The sequence below is a fragment of the Penicillium mononematosum genome (genome assembly GCF_028829835.1).
Source record: "Penicillium mononematosum strain IBT 11891 chromosome Unknown utg000003l:1.0-8172316.0:1.0-8177699.0, whole genome shotgun sequence".
Taxonomy (NCBI): domain Eukaryota; kingdom Fungi; phylum Ascomycota; class Eurotiomycetes; order Eurotiales; family Aspergillaceae; genus Penicillium; species Penicillium mononematosum.
The window spans coordinates 6,951,024-6,967,513 of NW_026643273.1; the positions used below are offsets into that span (position 1 = coordinate 6,951,024).

Consider the following 16,490-nt stretch of genomic DNA (forward strand, 5'->3'; position numbering starts at 1 on the left):
TACGATTAATTAAGTTTTTCTCCTTATGGCTTTTCTAATTCAATAAATTGACATGACAAACTGCACCTTCTTAGTTACTTTATTCCCACAGATCATCACAAAGGAGGGGGGAGCAGAGCGAGGAACACATCTAGCTAAATTAGGATTTTATCATGTGGTGCGTTCCATATGCACATTGACAGGGTATAATGTAAATTGATGAAAGTACAGACGTTGCTGTAAAATTAACAAGGCAGGTGGTGTCTAGTAAGATCAAATTGCTATAAGCATGAGCAGGAATTAGTAGGAAGTATCCCATGGATTTTGCGCTAGCCGGGATAGGTAGACTTTGGTATTCTCGTATACCAGGAAGGTCACCCACGTGCTTGGAAGCACTCGGAACAGATTTGGACCAAGACCTTTATAGAACCCTGCGATCCCTTCTTGTGCCCATACCTGGGAAAAGACATCAATGGCCCCACGGTAGATTAGATGGGCCTCATAGGTTTGCAACCGGGACCTAATTACTTGGTAAGGATACGTCACACCGCCAGCGAAGACTTTTGATAGACCGGAGATGGCGAAAAAATCAACATTACCCAGCACCCGTTCGGCGCCCAAATGGCTGCTCTCGGTTGAGCCCATGGTATTCATCGACCGTAATCTGAAAAGTTTCAATTGCTCGTATGCCATAAACTGAAGGGCACCATGGCTGACACCAAATAGGGCTGGTATGAGACCTCGGTAAAAGCCGGGTATTCCTTCCACCTGGTATATTTGTTTTGCTCCAGATGTAAATGAAGCATATGCCCCCGGAGCATGGGAACCCGTTGACAACATGCGAGTTTTGACCACCCAGATTGGATTGGTGAGGACCGACGTAACGACGCCTAAGGAAATCCACAGGTTAAATGAGGAACGGAGGAACAACGTTGAATTGGACATGATATATGCGTACCTGCACTGCCAGATGCGAGAAGATAATCAGACGACGTGAGAATCTGCTCCCTCTCCTTATGATAGATTCGAATACTATCCTTCAAGCTGCTGTAGCATAGAAAGTACAAACCCCAGCTTGTGGAATTTCCGATAAGATTGGGTGTAAGTCCCCGGTAAAAAGCAGCACAGCCACCCTCGTGATAGAAGATTTTGCGAATGATTCGCAGTGAACCCCCAAGTCGGGAAGATGATCGATCGACTACATATACCAAACTGGAGTTAGTTACTCTATACCACAAGGAGAGTCAACAAAATAACAAAGCTTGCCTTGTAGCCTTGTTTTGACCATGTCAAGAGGATGTAGCGTCAGAGTTGACACAACTCCCGCTGTGAATCCTGCTACGGTCTCCACAAAGGACGACGAGAAGCCATATTGACTAGTCATGAACCTGCCTTAGATGAAAAAAGAAGGTTCAATACACAGAGAGGTAGAGACAAAGGGGGAGAGTATATGGGGAACGATGGCAGAGAAGAAGATAAAAATGCGATGACGAGGAGAATATTCCAAGAACATCAGAACATGTGACCGAGTAGTCCAAGAGTAGAATAACATATGTGCACACCACAACATACCAATCTTCTTAGTTTTCTTTTTTATTTATTTATACACAGCTCAGTTGTTCACTCTAAATTACCACAGGGCTACAGCATTTCCGTACCAAAGTGGACAAATATTGGGCCAAAGACTTAAAAATACAAAAATCATCCAGCTTTCACAAGCTTTAAAAAAACCGATACCCGGATATTCAAACCCATTATCCCTCGCAGAGGGAATAATCGAGAGGCTGGGCCATATCCATCCCATCCACATGTCCTATATCATTTCCTCCAGTCAACGCGTCGTTTACGCAAGAGGCGAGAACAATCTAGGTATCGAGTTAGTCATAACAGCTGGAATCTAAGGACCTGGAGCGTACCTGAACAACGTCGGCTTGGGCTCGCTATAGGTGTAGCCTGTTTTTCTTTTGTTAGCTTATTGTGTTGAAAATACCAAAGCAGTATATCGTGACATACCCAGATAGACAATCAGAGGCAAGTATCCGCTAGATGGTTATCGCCGGTCAGCTCGGAGGATGACACAGAGGTGTTATGAGGCTCACTAGTGAATTGCAACCCGGGAGATATCAATGACTTTCGAGACGCGCTCCTAAATAGATTAGAAAGAGAGAGTTAGAATCCCGGTCTCAAGGAGGGTCGGGTTTGCAACTAACCTTGGTCTCCTCGGAGAATTGAACCATTGTGAATTTATGATAGTGAAGTTGGGGGTTTCAAATAAGATGAAAAAAAGAAATAAATTTGGTATTGGCTCAAGGGTCGGATTCAAGTGAATAGAATGGGAGATGTGTGGTTGATTGAAGTGGAAACAGGGAGGATTTGCGGAAATCAAAAGTTTTCGGAAAAGGTGTCACTGATCATCCCTCAGCTCCGGCTTTCCTTCACTCTAACACTTGCACACCTCATTATCTCTCCACTTCCACTCAAATTAGCTAATTAGTCTACCTTGTTGGTCCAAGTTTTACTAGGACTTTCACAGATTGAACTTGCATCCTTGAGTCCTTTTCCTTTCGTGGGAGCTTTTCCCCTCCGATTAATTCACCATGTCTAACGCAAGGCATTGGTAAGGCCCTCTCTCCCCACAACAAGACCCCATGCTAATTCAACCCAGGGAACAAGATAAAGAGGCAACCGTGTACATCGGAAACCTTGATGAACGGGTCTCAGACAGCCTGGTATGGGAATTGATGTTGCAGGCTGGGCGCATCGTTAACGTCCATCTGCCCAAAGACCGGGTCACGCAGTTACACCAGGGGTATGGATTTGTTGAGTTCATCAGCGAGGAAGATGCCGAATATGCATCGAAGATCATGAACGGAATCCGTCTCCATGGCAAGCCTATTCGTGTTAACAAGGCATCGGCTGATAAGCAAAAAACCGTGGAAATTGGCGCCGAGCTGTTTGTGGGTAACCTTGATCCTATGGTTGCCGAGCAGGTTCTCTTTGATACATTCAGCCGGTTTGGCAATCTTGTCAATCCGCCTAAAGTGAGATATCCCCCGGATATAGCAAGATGGACACTGCTAACAGCATTTTTTTTTTGTCATCATTACAGATTGCCCGTGATGACAACAATCTCTCTAAGGGATATGGATTTGTTTCTTTTGCCGATTTCGAATCCTCGGATGCGGCTATCGCCAACATGAATGGCCAGTACCTGATGAACAAACAGGTTTCTGTACAGTATGCATACAAGAAGGATGGGAAAGGCGAGAGACATGGTGATGAAGCAGAACGAATGCTGGCAGCCCAGGCTCGCAAGCATAATGTACAGCCACCCACTCAGCAAGCTCCGCAGTTCCCTGGCACTGGCCCGGGCGTATCATCAACGCCGGCCATGTCGAATGGCGACATCTCTCGACCCTTGAGCACAGCCCCGTCACAAACACCAGATGTAGGTATGAATCGGGGTGTGACCCCAGCCATGACCCCGGCTATGCCTCCAGCTTTGCCCTACCAGAGTGCGCCTCCTCCAATGCCTTACCAGACCGTTCCCCCTCCAAACCGACATGTCCCACCTCCGGCCCCTTCACTCAATACCCCACCTCCGGGGCTCCCAGCTCGACCTCCGCCTTCCCAAGCTGGCTACGGCGGCCCACAGACCTTTTTACCGCCTGGATTCAATGGTGCAGGCCAACCGCCCTTCGTCCCACAGGCTGCACCTCCCCCTGGGTTTGGGCCGCCTGGATTTGGACCTCCAGGTGGGCCCCCTTCATTGCCACCGGGCTTCCAACAGCCCGGATATGGAGGCAGTCGGTGATTCCTAGTGGCCTTCAGCCCTGAGAGCCCCTCCCCCCCAAAGCTATGGACTTGTCATGGGAGGTGGGAGGTCCTTTTTTAAATGATTTGATGACCCAAGGACCAAAGCGTTGGTCCATGTGTTTCATGTTCTCTTGCTTGGCCACCTCGAACATGTTTATTGGGGGTTGGATCTAACTGTGCCTTGGCGCTGTCTGGGCTATTGGCAGCGTTGGATGGTCATATGTAATATTAAGTCTCTATTGGACACGGACTAGACCAGAAAAACTACTTGTATTTTGATAAAATTCAACTTAATAGGGTTCAATTGCCAAAGGATCTTGCACAGATAGAAGAAATCCACCGGACAAAGCGGTAAATCGTAGTACTTCAAGCGCTCTAACAGCATAAACGAGATATTCCTGGGCGAACGCCGTAACCTCTATTTGTACGGATTCTGTTAGTGAGATGCTGTTTGGCAATGGCCCAAAAAAAAGAAAGGGGGAAACGCTAGGACAGTTGATGTGGTTGTAGGCGAATCACGAAAATGAGACGAATTTTGGGTCCCTTGGCCGGCCGTCAGGTCCGATGTCATTCTTTGCAAATCGTTGCTCTGTAAAGATCCGCCGTGCTTCATCAAAATTGACCTTTCGACTCTTCATAATCTTGATCACTTCGGTCTTTGCTCGTTGATCCAAGCCAGCCCTCGAATCCCCGTCTGCAAGATTGGCAGTAATGTCGAATTGTGACGAGCTCAGGCCAGCCTCGAGATCGGCGGTAAAACTTGAGGGAAGGCGGTGATAGAGATAATCAGGTACTTGGACTAATGGCATCCACCGTGACCGAGTGAGGTATAACGCTATAGTGAAATTAGAACCAAATCCAGTATGGATTGCTTTGTTTCCTTTAGAGTTGGAAATATACTCGACCTACCTGTTCCACCGATGATAACTGAAAAGAGTAGGAAATAGAAGAGAATGTAGGTCATGATGATGAGTGATACCGGTCAAGATTCCGGCGTGTAGTAGTAGTGTAGTATAGAGCTTTGCAATATTGCGGAGGAAGAGGGTTGGTGTTCTTGAAAGTATTTTGCCGAAGAAGAACTAAGAGATGGTGTGCCCCGCCAGACAGTAAGCTGTCGATGAAGAAGGCATAGGAAGACTTAGAGTGGTTGTCACTAGAAAGGAGAGGCAACGTCAGCATCGCGTTCATATTATTGGCAGCCTGGAGGTCGCCGGAAGCTGTCAGTGCTGCCTTATTTAACAGGCAACACGGCATCCAGGCATAACGTACTAACCAAGTTAGGTTAGTTACAAATAATATTGATATTGAGGCATTAAGGCATCAAGGCAGTGAGACTATTCCTAAAGTAGCGGCCTTAGCGAGACCCCGTCCAATCCGAGGTCTTGGCATTTGAGACACACACAATTTGATCGACGTGAAGACGGTTTTGATAGCGATTTCGATCTTTCAATTCTCCAACTCAACATCCCCTCTCATCACAATGGCCTCAAACATCTCCAACGATCTGGTCTGGCAGATCACCCGTACGTCCGACCCTCCGCGTTTTTCCTTTTCGACCTTTCATATCAAAGCTTCTGGAAATCGAACTCTAGCTCATCAATATTTGGAATAGGCAACCAGAACGCCTTCCTGGTTAACCGCAACTCCGGCGGTGGCTTCCAGTTCTCCCGGGACCCCCTGAACCTGCTGAACAAGCACTCCTACAAGGTACGGGCCTCGGGGATTAGACGGAATGGGTGATCCTCTCCGGGAAAGCATGGCTAACGAAGGTCTCTTTTGGCGCATTATAGTATGCCGGTTATGCCAACAACAAGGTAATTATGCTCTACACTGCTGATGTTTTCTTTTCTTATCATTTGGCGCTAACTATTCTACCTTCCAGGCTGTCGGTGTCCAGGCTACTGAGAACGGTGTCGCCGTGACCACCAAGAAGCCCAGCAACCCCCAGCAGCCCGCTCAGAACTTGGTCACTGTGACTTACGGTCCCAGCACCTCCAACCGCAAGTAAGCGGGACCCGATTTCTTATTCTTCGAGACACATGGTGTAGTTCGCCTTCGCGACCCAGTGCTGATCATTATGTGCTCTCTCAGGATCTACAAGGGTGTTGCCGACAAGACCGCCAAGAACAACTACCGTGCTGATCTCCGTGAGGAGGCCGTCGCCCGTGTCAGCGCCGTCCGCCGCTCCCAGCTTCCGAAGAAGGATACTCCTGCCCAGAAGCCCCGTGGCGCCAAGGCCCGCAAGGCCGAAGAGTCTGAGTAAATTCGTCTTGAGATGAGTCTGAATTGTTGATCATGAAGGATCGGGGATTTGGGGGAGGAGACTTGATAGGCGTATGTAAAACGCTATGCTGGGACTTGGAAACCATGAACCATGTAATCTAGCAGTCTTCGAGGACAGAAAAGAAAAACCAGTGTCCTATCTGAGACCTTCTAAAAGAGAAAACAGATTTCCCCGAAAAAAAAGGAAAATCAGAACGATTCGGAAAAGAAATCAACCAAGAAGACAGTAAAATTTGATTCACAACCGACTGGTCGGCCCGAGCCACAATGTCCGGTATAAGAGAATATAGGTTTATATATACCTAGGGTAGTATAATAGTCCGCCTTTTCCCGATATGACAACCCGGTCGGGGAAGTGTGGAACAAGTCCATTGTTTAAGGGACGAGAATTGCCGGAAAGTCTGGAGAAAGGTCCAGAGCTTGGTACCTAGGTAATTCCTTATACATGGATGAGATAGATCTTATTTAACAGATATAATAGTAGAAGATAGTAAATATAGTAAATATAGTAATAGTAAGCATAGTATACATAAACGTATAATCAAATTAAATCAAAAATGAATACATATGTACTTTGTAAATAGATATAAATTGAGGTAAACATCGTCACTTCACATGAAATCCCATCAACAATTTGGAACTCCGTATTCCGGGGTTGCCCCTCTCACTGGGGGACACTTGCCCCTCTTATAAATTGACCGGTCCCCTCCTCCCTCAAGCTTCCTCTCCTCATTTCTCTCCTATTTTCTTTCTCTCTCTACACACACACAAACACACACATATACACACACATTCATCATGGTCAAGGCTGGTATGTTATTTGGCTGTTTTGTCTATCATTTGCTCATTCGTTATTAGTTGTTCTCGGAGCTGCTGGTGGCATTGGCCAGGTATGGCCCTCCTTTCCCCAAAAGGGTTCTTATGAGCCTCAGCTAATCGATCCTCTAGCCTCTCTCCCTCTTGCTGAAGGCTTGCCCTCTCGTTGATGACCTTGCTCTCTATGATGTTGTCAACACTCCCGGTGTGGCTGCAGATCTCTCTCACATCTCCTCGGTCGCCGTACGTACACTCCCGAAGCCTCGTGAACAAGCCTGTTAACAAATGGAACTAGAAAATCACTGGTTACCTCCCCAAGGATGATGGACTAAAGCTTGCTCTAACCGGTGCTGACGTTGTTGTCATCCCCGCCGGCATTCCCCGTCAGTAGATCCGCAAATCGGGGTGGTTGGTGTTTTTTTGCTAACGTCTATCGTACCATCTAGGCAAGCCTGGTATGACCCGTGACGACCTTTTCAAGGTTAATGCCGGAATCGTGAAGGGTCTCGTCGAGAGCATCGCCGAGTTTGCCCCCAAGGCTTTCATCCTCGTTATCTCCAACCCTGTGAACTCCACCGTCCCCATCGCCGCCGAGGTCCTCAAGGCTGCCGGTGTCTTCGACCCCAAGCGTCTGTTCGGTGTGACCACCCTGGACGTTGTTCGTGCCGAGACTTTCACCCAGGAGTTCTCCGGCGTGAAGAACGCCGCTGATGCCACCGTCCCCGTTATTGGTGGCCACTCTGGCGAGACCATTGTTCCTCTGTTCAGCAAGGTTTCCCCCAGCTTCCAGATCCCCGCTGACCGTTACGATGCTCTTGTCAACCGTATGTGGACCGTTCTTTCTGTGAAAGGCATTTGCTGATATTTCACAGGTGTCCAATTCGGAGGTGACGAGGTCGTCAAGGCCAAGGACGGTGCTGGTTCCGCTACTCTGTCTATGGCCTTCGCCGGTTTCAGGTAGGTTTCACCCGCTAATTCGGAGCTACCATGGTGAATTGACAAATACTAGATTCGCTGAGGCTGTCATCAAGGCTTCCAAGGGCGAGAAGGGCATTGTTGAGCCTACTTTCGTCTACCTGCCCGGTGTTGCTGGCGGTGATGAGATTGCCAAGGCCACCGGACTTGACTTCTTCTCCACTCCCGTGGAACTCGGTGTACGTCTTCAATTTTCCAGTGTGTTAAGGCAACTAACTGACAATGCTCGATCCAGCTCAACGGTGCTGAGAAGGCTATCAACATCCTTGATGGTGTGACCGAGCAGGAGAAGAAGCTCCTCGAGGCTTGCATCAAGGGACTCCAGGGCAACATCGAGAAGGGCGTTGAGTTCGCCAAGAACTCCCCACCAAAGTAAGGCCCCCCTTTTCCCCCTGTCCGTTGTGCACCATGTATATCGGGTAGGTCTCTTTGTGTCAGTAGATTTCTCCCTGGGTTCTCCACGGCTGCGATGACACCGGAAAATAGCAGAGCGTTGCTAATCAATCTTCTCCCGGAAAGATAGGCTTTAAATGTGAGACCACGAGTTTATGAACAATGAGCAGACACGGGGTGTGTACGGTCCGAAATCAGATGGGTAGGTTTGGCACACAAATATAGTTAACCGACCTTCAAATGGAAACAAGTACAGCTTTCACCGTTCATATTTGCGCGTTTTGGGTATCTTGAGCAAGAGACTTGGAATCAATCCTTGTAGTAAACCGAAGGAACCACAAGGTCTTTGCAAGATGGAACTGTCATAAGTCATGGAGTAGGCGTAAATTGGAGTGAAAGGGATAACCCAGGCCCAGGCACAACCACTTTACTGCTCAAGGCCGAGGCTGGAGAGTTTTGATCTGGAAAGTTGCACCTGGTAGATCGGAGGTCTCAGCCTGCACCGTCGTGTTGATACCCAAGTTCGCTAACGCGCCCCGGATGATACCACAGGGAAACCAGAGGTACTAGGTCAATCTATAAGCCCATGATATCCTCATTGATTGGAAAGGGGTTGCTTACTGCCTGCGCCATGGATATTGCTTCACTCCGAACCGCCATGCTCATCCTACCAAATGGCCGGAACGCGCTATCGGTCAAAACATAGACTCCCTATTTTATTGTTGCCATTAGTTTCGAATCTTTGTGCAAGTGTAGCTGTCTCGCATCTCTCCGACATTATTTCTGTCTTGCACATACCCGATGGTTCGTTTTCAAATTATCCACCTGTTTCTTGAATAGGACCGTCCACAGATCCTTGCAGAGAAACTTGATCACGTCGAGGTTATCGGTAAACCTAGGACGGTCTCGGGCGAAGCTATAGAGATTGATACAGGTTAGCGCGCCCTAGGACTGCAAGAGAAAAAGCATGTTTACCGCTCCGCAAGGCCTTGCCCAACACGATAACCCAGAGACTCTAGACGAAAGAATGTCGTCTCTCTAACTTCTTCATCTTCAGTTTCCTTTCCCTCGGTTGCAAGTTCCTTTGCCATACGCTCAGCCATTGGCACCAATTCTATGAGTAGGAAGTCGAAGCATGAGGAGCTGAAGACGCGGGCATTTGGGTCGGTATTTAAAGGGGAAGTTGAATCGAATGACATTATGAACGGCGAAAGGCGAACTGATCCAAGAGGCGAATGAGCAAGGGATCCGGTTGACGTATGGAATAAAGGCGTGTTGATGGGAAGAGCTCGAAAATGAGGGGGTTGGAGGAAGTTGGGGCAGTCGGGGAGTCGGGGTGTCTTTGAACCCCCAAAGCCGGAATCCACCTGATACTGGCCTTTTTGATCTATACAGGAAAATATAGATATGTTTTGTGTTTTCTTTTAAAAACAATAAAATAAAAGAGTAATAGTCAATATATTTCCAGGTTTAATTGGCTGGTCAAAACTAGAATGATACAATCCCTCTTAGATACATAGCCACTTGTGATATCTTGAAGACTCCCCCGGCCCAGAAACTCCATGGAAACATGCATCAGAAAGAGAAACGACCAATGTTGTTCGGTCGCTTGCAAGCTTAACTAAACTAAGAATCTAAATTCACGGTGGGTACGACCCGCCATTCAAAGGGCTGCTGGCAGGTGGGATATGGTAGTCCTGACGAGAAAAAGCCCGGGATGGCAGACTTGAAACTGGCCTTTTAGGGGGTGGAACGGGGGACTCTTCATCTTCATCACCGCTCTCAGTAAGGTCGATGACCTGAGCAATGGGTCGCTTTTTGCTGGACATGCGCATCGCAGAGGATGGGGTTGATGCCTCTCGTGACTGTGACTGCGCAGGTGTTCGCTCCAGGGCGATATTCGTGGGTCCCGGTTCCTGTTTGACAACGGGCATCCCAGGTTCGCTGATCTCAATCAAGTCGTCGTCGTCATCAGATGCGGGAGTCATCCCTCCCAATTTTGTCGCGTCGGAATCAGTGCGGCTTGACCATACGCCGTCGGGTTCAACGGTGACTTGGTCAATGTCAGGTGACGTTGACTGTAGAATGTCATCAACGTACCTATACGATCTGTTAGGAAGAGAAACAGATCTGTCAAGGGATGAGGACTTACTGGTCGACTTGGAGAGATTCGAAGCTAGTCGCTTTGGAACACACAGGGCAGGTCCAAGTTGGAGCTTGCTTTTGTAATTCAAGAAATGAAGATGCATCGAAGCATTGGTTGTGTGTGCAAACGATAGAGCGGCAAGGCACCTGGATGCGCAGGGTAGATAGAGGGCATTTAAGTGACATGACGCTTGATGTCGCGACAATGTCCGAGTCATTTGCGCGGTTTTGCACTGCAGATCTGAGTTTAGCATAATTCAACCCAAGGGAACAGGAGAGGTTCTTACTTTCACGTAAGACTTGTTCCTTCGAGATGAGTTTCCGTGTCTTCAATTGCGAGACAAGATCATCAGTCGGATGCTGCTTCACGAGGTTGGCAAGCGCGAAGAATTTCTGTGTAAGACGGAGTTAGTCAATTGGCCTAACAGATGCTCTACCGAACAGGAACGGAACGAGCTTAACCTTTTGTGTCAATGCATAAGTCATGACGATATTGTTTGGGTAGTTGGGCTTTTTGCGAATCCAGTTGGTTACATCTGCAGGCTGTGTAGTCCCCGGTCTATTTTTCAGACCTCTGAGATTGGCTTTGACTTCATCGAGATTTACTTTAAGTTCCACCTGGTGTGGGAATGCGACGTCCGACTTGGTGTATTGTGTGAGGCCTGAATCACCGGCGCAATAAACCATCACTCGAAGATTTGAGTCGGTTTGCAGCTTATAGGCAACTTGCTGGGATAACATGACCTTCAGTTCAACACTGTCCCGTGTTTGTTCGCGAACTGGATAAAATTAGATATAGATCAACAAGCTCCAAATATATATAGTAACATACCTTTACACTCCACGATTGGGGTCAACGGCTCAAGGATTGTGTAAAATGGACTTTCTTTGAAAATCAAAGGACCTGGAGATTTATGAGCAGCCACAGGGGGTTTCATGAGAGGAGCACTCGGACCAGAGTATGGGTGAGGTGACATGGAAACCCCAAGCGGTGCAGATCGAGCCTGTGCAGGGGATTGAGAAACAGGCGATGGCTGGTATTGTGGTCTAGTGGGTGATTGATATGGCACAGTATTTGGGAAAGCAGTAGCACGGATGCGCCTGGCGAGAGCATCGAAACTGACAGGGTCAGATTCCGCGAGTGATTGGATTCCTATTTCGCTGGTCAGTGTATGGATCTTAGGAAGAATGATCTGTGAGACAGATTGAAGAAAGTATTTTAAAGCATGTAGAGGATAGAATGAAAAAGTCATGACAAGAGATAGGGAGAATTCACGAACGTTGAATAATGCGGAACTGGAGGGTTGCCTTCAAGCCGGATACCTGAAGGCCCTCATACCTCAACAAATCTTTCAGTTGTGGGTTTGTGAGGGGTTTGATAAAGGCTGTCAGCGTTGCGACCTCTGACGACAGGCTGGTCGACATGGCTGCTTCACAGATAAGAGAAGTGCGAAAGTAATCAAGGTGGGCTTGGTTCAGGGTTCCTCGAAAGACAAGGGTCCGATTCAGCCAGACCAATTATAAGGGCTCTGCATCGATACATCTCTTGACTGGAGTGAAATGTGAGGGAAAGGCCACAAACCCCAGTCACAAAAGGGTGAGGTCAAGTCGACCCTCGGAGGTGAACCTTGGAAGTGCCCACTGGGCACGGTCTCCGGATGACATAAGACGAGCCTATCGGGGAAAAAAAAAGTTGATTGTGTTATCAGCGACCATTTTATTTCCCACCCGACATCAATCAGTTCATCAGGTTTAACCTTCTTGGCGTATAATATCCTGAAATCCTGATACTTTATTTACCTTGTTTCCCTCCTATTGCCTTTCATACAATGGCGAAAAGTGTCCGAGCCAGTGTTTCTAAGCGCAACAGAGCCAATCTGCGCAAGAAGGTCTTTGGCCCACTGGTCGATGCCAGAACCGAAAGACTCGCTGCCAAACTACAGGAGCTTGCATCACAGCCACGACCTGAAGCCCCTGTGAAATCGAAGATGGACCTAGGTGAAGATGAGGCTGGTATGTATACTACTATCATTCTTTAATGATACTGACTGACCTCATATTCCCTATTAGCCGAAGCAGCCAAGGCCCAGACTGGTGACAGCGAAGGTTAGTCTATGGCAATTCAACTTTTGAATGACACATTTTCTCCCCCTTTAAGTTACAGAATGCTTACCCATCCAACACAGAAATGGATATCGACACAATTAAGAGCTCCAAGAAGAAGCAGGCACGCGTGCAAAAGCGCAACCAGAAGCCTCGCAACTCGATTGTTTTCCAAAAGCGTCTATCTACAACCAAGAAGGGTCCCAAGAGGAAGTGAGGCGATGCTGAGTGAGGGGCAATGAATGGATTATTTGACGAGATGGTGTGACGGAGAACAAAAAGGCGTTTGGGAGTCCACAATTCCACCTGCGATTCACTTACATATGTTTCATAGTCTGTGCCTGATATAACCTACCTTTAAAGGCTTGAGGTACTACTTGGATTTTGCTAGAAACAGAATAACCCTGTGGCCCGGGGGAAGTCAATATGAGTCTAATTTTCAACCACAAACAAGCGAAGTCTAGATTGATTAACCTAATTTTTATGCCAACATCCAGCAATGATAGCTTCTAGCTCTGATTAGAGGGTCCAATGAAGTAAATATAGGACGTACAATATTCCACGTAGAATATGGGGACCCGTGAAATCGAGACAGCCCTCTCCAGGGTTTGCCTTGCCCGCAACTCGCTTGACCGCCTAACACTCTATACGACCAGTCTGTACGGAGTATCCTGACGTGGGATGTTGTTCAAGTTCTAACACCTAAAACGAAAATGGCCATGTTATTCCCCATTGTCTGCATACAACATATTCCACCTGATGTAAGACCCTTCTTCATGCATCCTGTACTCTTATTTGCATAATTGAATGCAACTCTTGATATAGTACGAGTAACCAAGATATAAATAATTTATCCATGTCCATCCTGGGATTACATAATATAGGAAGGCGGTGTGGTGATGCGCATAAACACGATTCTGCCTCCCTTGGGGGACAGGTCGATGTTGGTTTGAGGGTACAATCTTGCAACCTGCAACCTCAGAAGTTGTCCTGAACGGTCAAGTTGCAAAATGGGCTTCTGCAACTGGGCGACAGTCATTGCCAATTTGCTGGTACCCGTGGGCATACTCACCTTCTCTTCAGGATTCTTCCCCTATAAACCGTTGATTCCTGGATTAGCGACTTTTGATGAAACAGGCGAGAATGTCACAGTACCTGCCGTCTTTGATAAAGTTATCTTCATGGTGGTCGATGCGCTAAGGAGGTAATTGATTTGAATAATAATTCAAGCTATACCGGTAACTAACAACGTGTTTACATATAGCGACTTTGTATATTCGAATGACTCGGGTTTCTTATTTACACAGAGGTGAGTGTCACTTTCGAAATCTACTATTGAATTGTTTTGAAATAAGTAACTGATTTGACACTAGCTTGATCCGGTCCGGTGCTGCATTGCCATTCACTGCCTATGCGAGCGCTCCGACTGTTACAATGCCTCGGTTAAAAGCCATCACAACTGGTTCGGTTCCATCTTTTCTGGATGTTATTCTCAACATCGCGGAATCGGATACCACATCAACCCTGGCATACCAAGACACCTGGTTAGCTCAATTAAAAGCCATAGGAGGACGGCTTGTGATGTATGGAGACGACACCTGGCTCAAGCTCTTTCCGGGGATGTTTGACCGAGCTGATGGAACTACAAGCTTCTTCGTGTCGGTCAGTTGTACATTAGGTGTTTGCATATCCGCAGTATTAGTATTGAAACTGAGATTCTTCTCGCAGGACTTCACGGAAGTAGATCATAATGTGACTCGACACGTTCCTAACGAGCTTGCCCAGGATGATTGGTCTGCTTTGATCATGCATTACCTGGGTCTGGATCACATAGGACATAAGGCGGGCCCGAAGAGGTAAAATGCAGCTCCTTATCTCATTATTGGAAGCTCTCTAACCTCTCTAATTTCCCAGTCCCTTCATGTTACCGAAACAGCATGAGATGGACTCTGTGGTGACTGAGATCTATACCGCAATGCAGCAACAAGGCCATCTTCAATCCACACTTTTCGTGTTGTGCGGAGATCATGGCATGAACGAGGCCGGAAACCACGGCGGGTCCTCTGCCGGGGAAACATATCCCGCGTTGCTTTTCATGTCACCCAAGTTTGAAGCCTTGGGCCGAAGAGAAAGCCCTGTCGAACCGTCAGGCGATATGCAGTACTACCAGACGGTTGAGCAAGCGGACATTGCTCCAACCTTGGCGGGGCTTCTTGGTATCCCAATTCCTTTAAACAGTCTTGGCGTATTCATCCCAGACTTTTTAGAAATGTGGGATAATGGTATGTGCTTTGTCCCTAGTCACGGCCAAGCGGAAGATAATCAGTTGACTCGGAAATAGGTTCTCATAAGCTTCGAATATTACGTCAAAACGCCGAGCAGCTACTGAACACATTGACAACTACATTCCCTGGATTTACGTTTGATTCCGATATCAGTACATCATGTGCTTCGGGAGCCCCATCCGGTATTGAGGGAGCTCAATGTGCTTGGGCTCGAGTCCGGCGACTTATCTCTGATAGGGATGAAGCAGATGATTCTTACTCTACAGCTGGCCCCGCTGTATTGCACTTCTTACGAATTGCACAGGAGGTCATGAGCCGTACCGCGAGTAACTACGATGTCTCCAGACTCATTCTGGGCCTGTTGATCACGGGGGTTGCAGGCCTACTTGTACTTCCGGCCACATACAAGGAATGTACACGTCACGGATCTTCCGGTTTGTTTTTGATGCTCATGATCGTCACCTGTGGGATGATGATGTTCGCGAGTAGTTATGTGGAAGAAGAGCAACAGTTCTGGTATTGGATCTGCTCGGGATGGATTGTCTACCTGCATATTAAGTCAGAGTCATCTGCAAAACCGGTCTCACACAAACGCTTTGGATCATTACTATATTGGTCTGGCAAATGCATTATTCTTGTGCTTGCAACCACCCAGAGGCTCTTGCGACGATGGAATCAGACTGGACAGAAATTCGCGGCCGAGCCTGATATTGCTCGCACCTTCTTTGCACGCCACCCAGAAATCTTCTGGGGTCTTCTCATCCTCACGTATGTGGATGCCGGTTGTCATCTCCTCATGAGTATACCAATCTCTGGAATACTGAAGTTCGGTGCCTTGGCCCCTGCCGTGTTGGCCTTTACGTTCAAATTGCACTTTGTGACTTCGGAATCCCCCCGAACTTCTTGATGGGACGTTCATCTCGCAAATCATGAAGGAATGGCCCTACAGTCTATCGTTGGTTTTACATGCCAGACTTGTGTTTTATGGACTTGCTGTCATTGTTTTACTAGCGCTCTTTGGGAAACGATCAAGAGTTCCCCGAGGTAAGCCCACACATGTCCTTGACTGCCTCTGAGCTTGGAGCCATCACTCACCAGCATCTTTAGGGCCACATGATACAATCCATGAAGCTCTACACATTTTCCTAATGACGCAGTCCCGTGCCACTAATGTCCCCCTGTTCCTGATTTTCCGAATCCAGGCCGGCATTCTCTCTTCCATGAACCTCACAGGGATCGAAGTGACAATCACAACCTTGATCTTCCAATATATGACGTTCTTCGCGTTTGGTGGCTCCAATGCAATCTCCTCTGTGGACCTTGCTAGTGGATATAACGGTGTCGGCAGCTACAGCGTGGTACTAGTGGGGGTTCTCACCTTCGCGAGCAACTGGGCAGGACCTATCTGGTGGGCTTCCGAAAGCCATCGTCTCCGGCCGAAGAATCCTGCAGGACAGAACCCCTCGGCACTGTTGACCTTCCATGTTTCCATGTCTCTGGTCTCTGTCATGGCCGCCTGTACAGCCCTCCGGACGCATCTTTTCATCTGGACCGTTTTCTCCCCCAAATATCTTTACAGTATGGCGTGGGCTACTGCTAATCATGTTGCTGTCAATTTACTGGGCGAGGCAATTTTCTCTCGGTCTCGATCTCGATATCATTATTCATGAAACAACTTTTTTAGCTTAGAAATAC

At 47.7% G+C, this 16,490-nt stretch overlaps 10 protein-coding genes across 10 annotated transcripts; 5 read left to right on the forward strand and 5 right to left on the reverse strand.

Annotated features, from left to right (window-relative positions):
• Nucleotides 1-279: 279 nt before the first annotated feature.
• On the reverse strand, nt 280-1,350 carry N7519_007638 (putative mitochondrial folate carrier protein Flx1; the record flags this gene model as incomplete). Its single annotated transcript, XM_057294414.1, has 3 exons — nt 280-869; nt 938-1,177; nt 1,338-1,350. 3 exons carry the CDS (start codon nt 1,348-1,350, stop codon nt 280-282), a joined length of 843 nt encoding a protein of 280 aa, XP_057149225.1.
• Nucleotides 1,351-1,822: 472 nt separating this feature from the next.
• On the reverse strand, nt 1,823-2,216 carry N7519_007639 (uncharacterized protein; the record flags this gene model as incomplete). The annotated part of the gene is made up of 5 exons (XM_057294415.1): nt 1,823-1,844; nt 1,896-1,940; nt 1,993-2,021; nt 2,093-2,125; nt 2,190-2,216. 5 exons carry the CDS (start codon nt 2,214-2,216, stop codon nt 1,823-1,825), a joined length of 156 nt encoding a protein of 51 aa, XP_057149226.1.
• Nucleotides 2,217-2,576: 360 nt separating this feature from the next.
• Nucleotides 2,577-3,793, forward strand: N7519_007640 (U2 snRNP complex subunit HSH49; the record flags this gene model as incomplete). The annotated part of the gene is made up of 3 exons (XM_057294416.1): nt 2,577-2,596; nt 2,645-3,020; nt 3,089-3,793. The coding sequence occupies 3 exons, from the start codon at nt 2,577-2,579 to the stop codon at nt 3,791-3,793; spliced, it is 1,101 nt and encodes a 366-aa protein (XP_057149227.1).
• A 517-nt stretch (nt 3,794-4,310) lies between these two features.
• Nucleotides 4,311-4,759, reverse strand: N7519_007641 (DUF2015 domain-containing protein; the record flags this gene model as incomplete). The annotated part of the gene is made up of 2 exons (XM_057294417.1): nt 4,311-4,630; nt 4,705-4,759. The coding sequence occupies 2 exons, from the start codon at nt 4,757-4,759 to the stop codon at nt 4,311-4,313; spliced, it is 375 nt and encodes a 124-aa protein (XP_057149228.1).
• A 516-nt stretch (nt 4,760-5,275) lies between these two features.
• On the forward strand, nt 5,276-6,058 carry N7519_007642 (uncharacterized protein; the record flags this gene model as incomplete). Its single annotated transcript, XM_057294418.1, has 5 exons — nt 5,276-5,318; nt 5,408-5,502; nt 5,586-5,609; nt 5,678-5,799; nt 5,887-6,058. The coding sequence occupies 5 exons, from the start codon at nt 5,276-5,278 to the stop codon at nt 6,056-6,058; spliced, it is 456 nt and encodes a 151-aa protein (XP_057149229.1).
• An 803-nt stretch (nt 6,059-6,861) lies between these two features.
• On the forward strand, nt 6,862-8,245 carry N7519_007643 (malate dehydrogenase; the record flags this gene model as incomplete). Its single annotated transcript, XM_057294419.1, has 8 exons — nt 6,862-6,889; nt 6,937-6,968; nt 7,027-7,137; nt 7,190-7,277; nt 7,341-7,718; nt 7,767-7,851; nt 7,904-8,048; nt 8,105-8,245. The coding sequence occupies exons 1-8, from the start codon at nt 6,877-6,879 to the stop codon at nt 8,243-8,245; spliced, it is 993 nt and encodes a 330-aa protein (XP_057149230.1). The 5' UTR covers nt 6,862-6,876.
• Nucleotides 8,246-8,696: 451 nt separating this feature from the next.
• N7519_007644 (trafficking protein particle complex subunit) lies at nt 8,697-9,461 on the reverse strand (the record flags this gene model as incomplete). Its single annotated transcript, XM_057294420.1, has 4 exons — nt 8,697-8,828; nt 8,884-8,973; nt 9,061-9,178; nt 9,238-9,461. 4 exons carry the CDS (start codon nt 9,459-9,461, stop codon nt 8,697-8,699), a joined length of 564 nt encoding a protein of 187 aa, XP_057149231.1.
• Nucleotides 9,462-9,902: 441 nt separating this feature from the next.
• Nucleotides 9,903-11,832, reverse strand: N7519_007645 (transcriptional regulator family: Zinc finger MIZ-type; the record flags this gene model as incomplete). The annotated part of the gene is made up of 6 exons (XM_057294421.1): nt 9,903-10,362; nt 10,415-10,640; nt 10,695-10,800; nt 10,870-11,186; nt 11,240-11,560; nt 11,688-11,832. 6 exons carry the CDS (start codon nt 11,830-11,832, stop codon nt 9,903-9,905), a joined length of 1,575 nt encoding a protein of 524 aa, XP_057149232.1.
• A 404-nt stretch (nt 11,833-12,236) lies between these two features.
• On the forward strand, nt 12,237-12,727 carry N7519_007646 (DUF2423 domain-containing protein; the record flags this gene model as incomplete). The annotated part of the gene is made up of 3 exons (XM_057294422.1): nt 12,237-12,420; nt 12,478-12,513; nt 12,594-12,727. The coding sequence occupies 3 exons, from the start codon at nt 12,237-12,239 to the stop codon at nt 12,725-12,727; spliced, it is 354 nt and encodes a 117-aa protein (XP_057149233.1).
• Nucleotides 12,728-13,520: 793 nt separating this feature from the next.
• Nucleotides 13,521-16,465, forward strand: las21 (mannose-ethanolamine phosphotransferase LAS21; the record flags this gene model as incomplete). Its single annotated transcript, XM_057294423.1, has 8 exons — nt 13,521-13,714; nt 13,775-13,819; nt 13,884-14,172; nt 14,239-14,366; nt 14,425-14,792; nt 14,852-15,672; nt 15,807-15,839; nt 15,953-16,465. 8 exons carry the CDS (start codon nt 13,521-13,523, stop codon nt 16,463-16,465), a joined length of 2,391 nt encoding a protein of 796 aa, XP_057149234.1.
• Nucleotides 16,466-16,490: the final 25 nt, after the last annotated feature.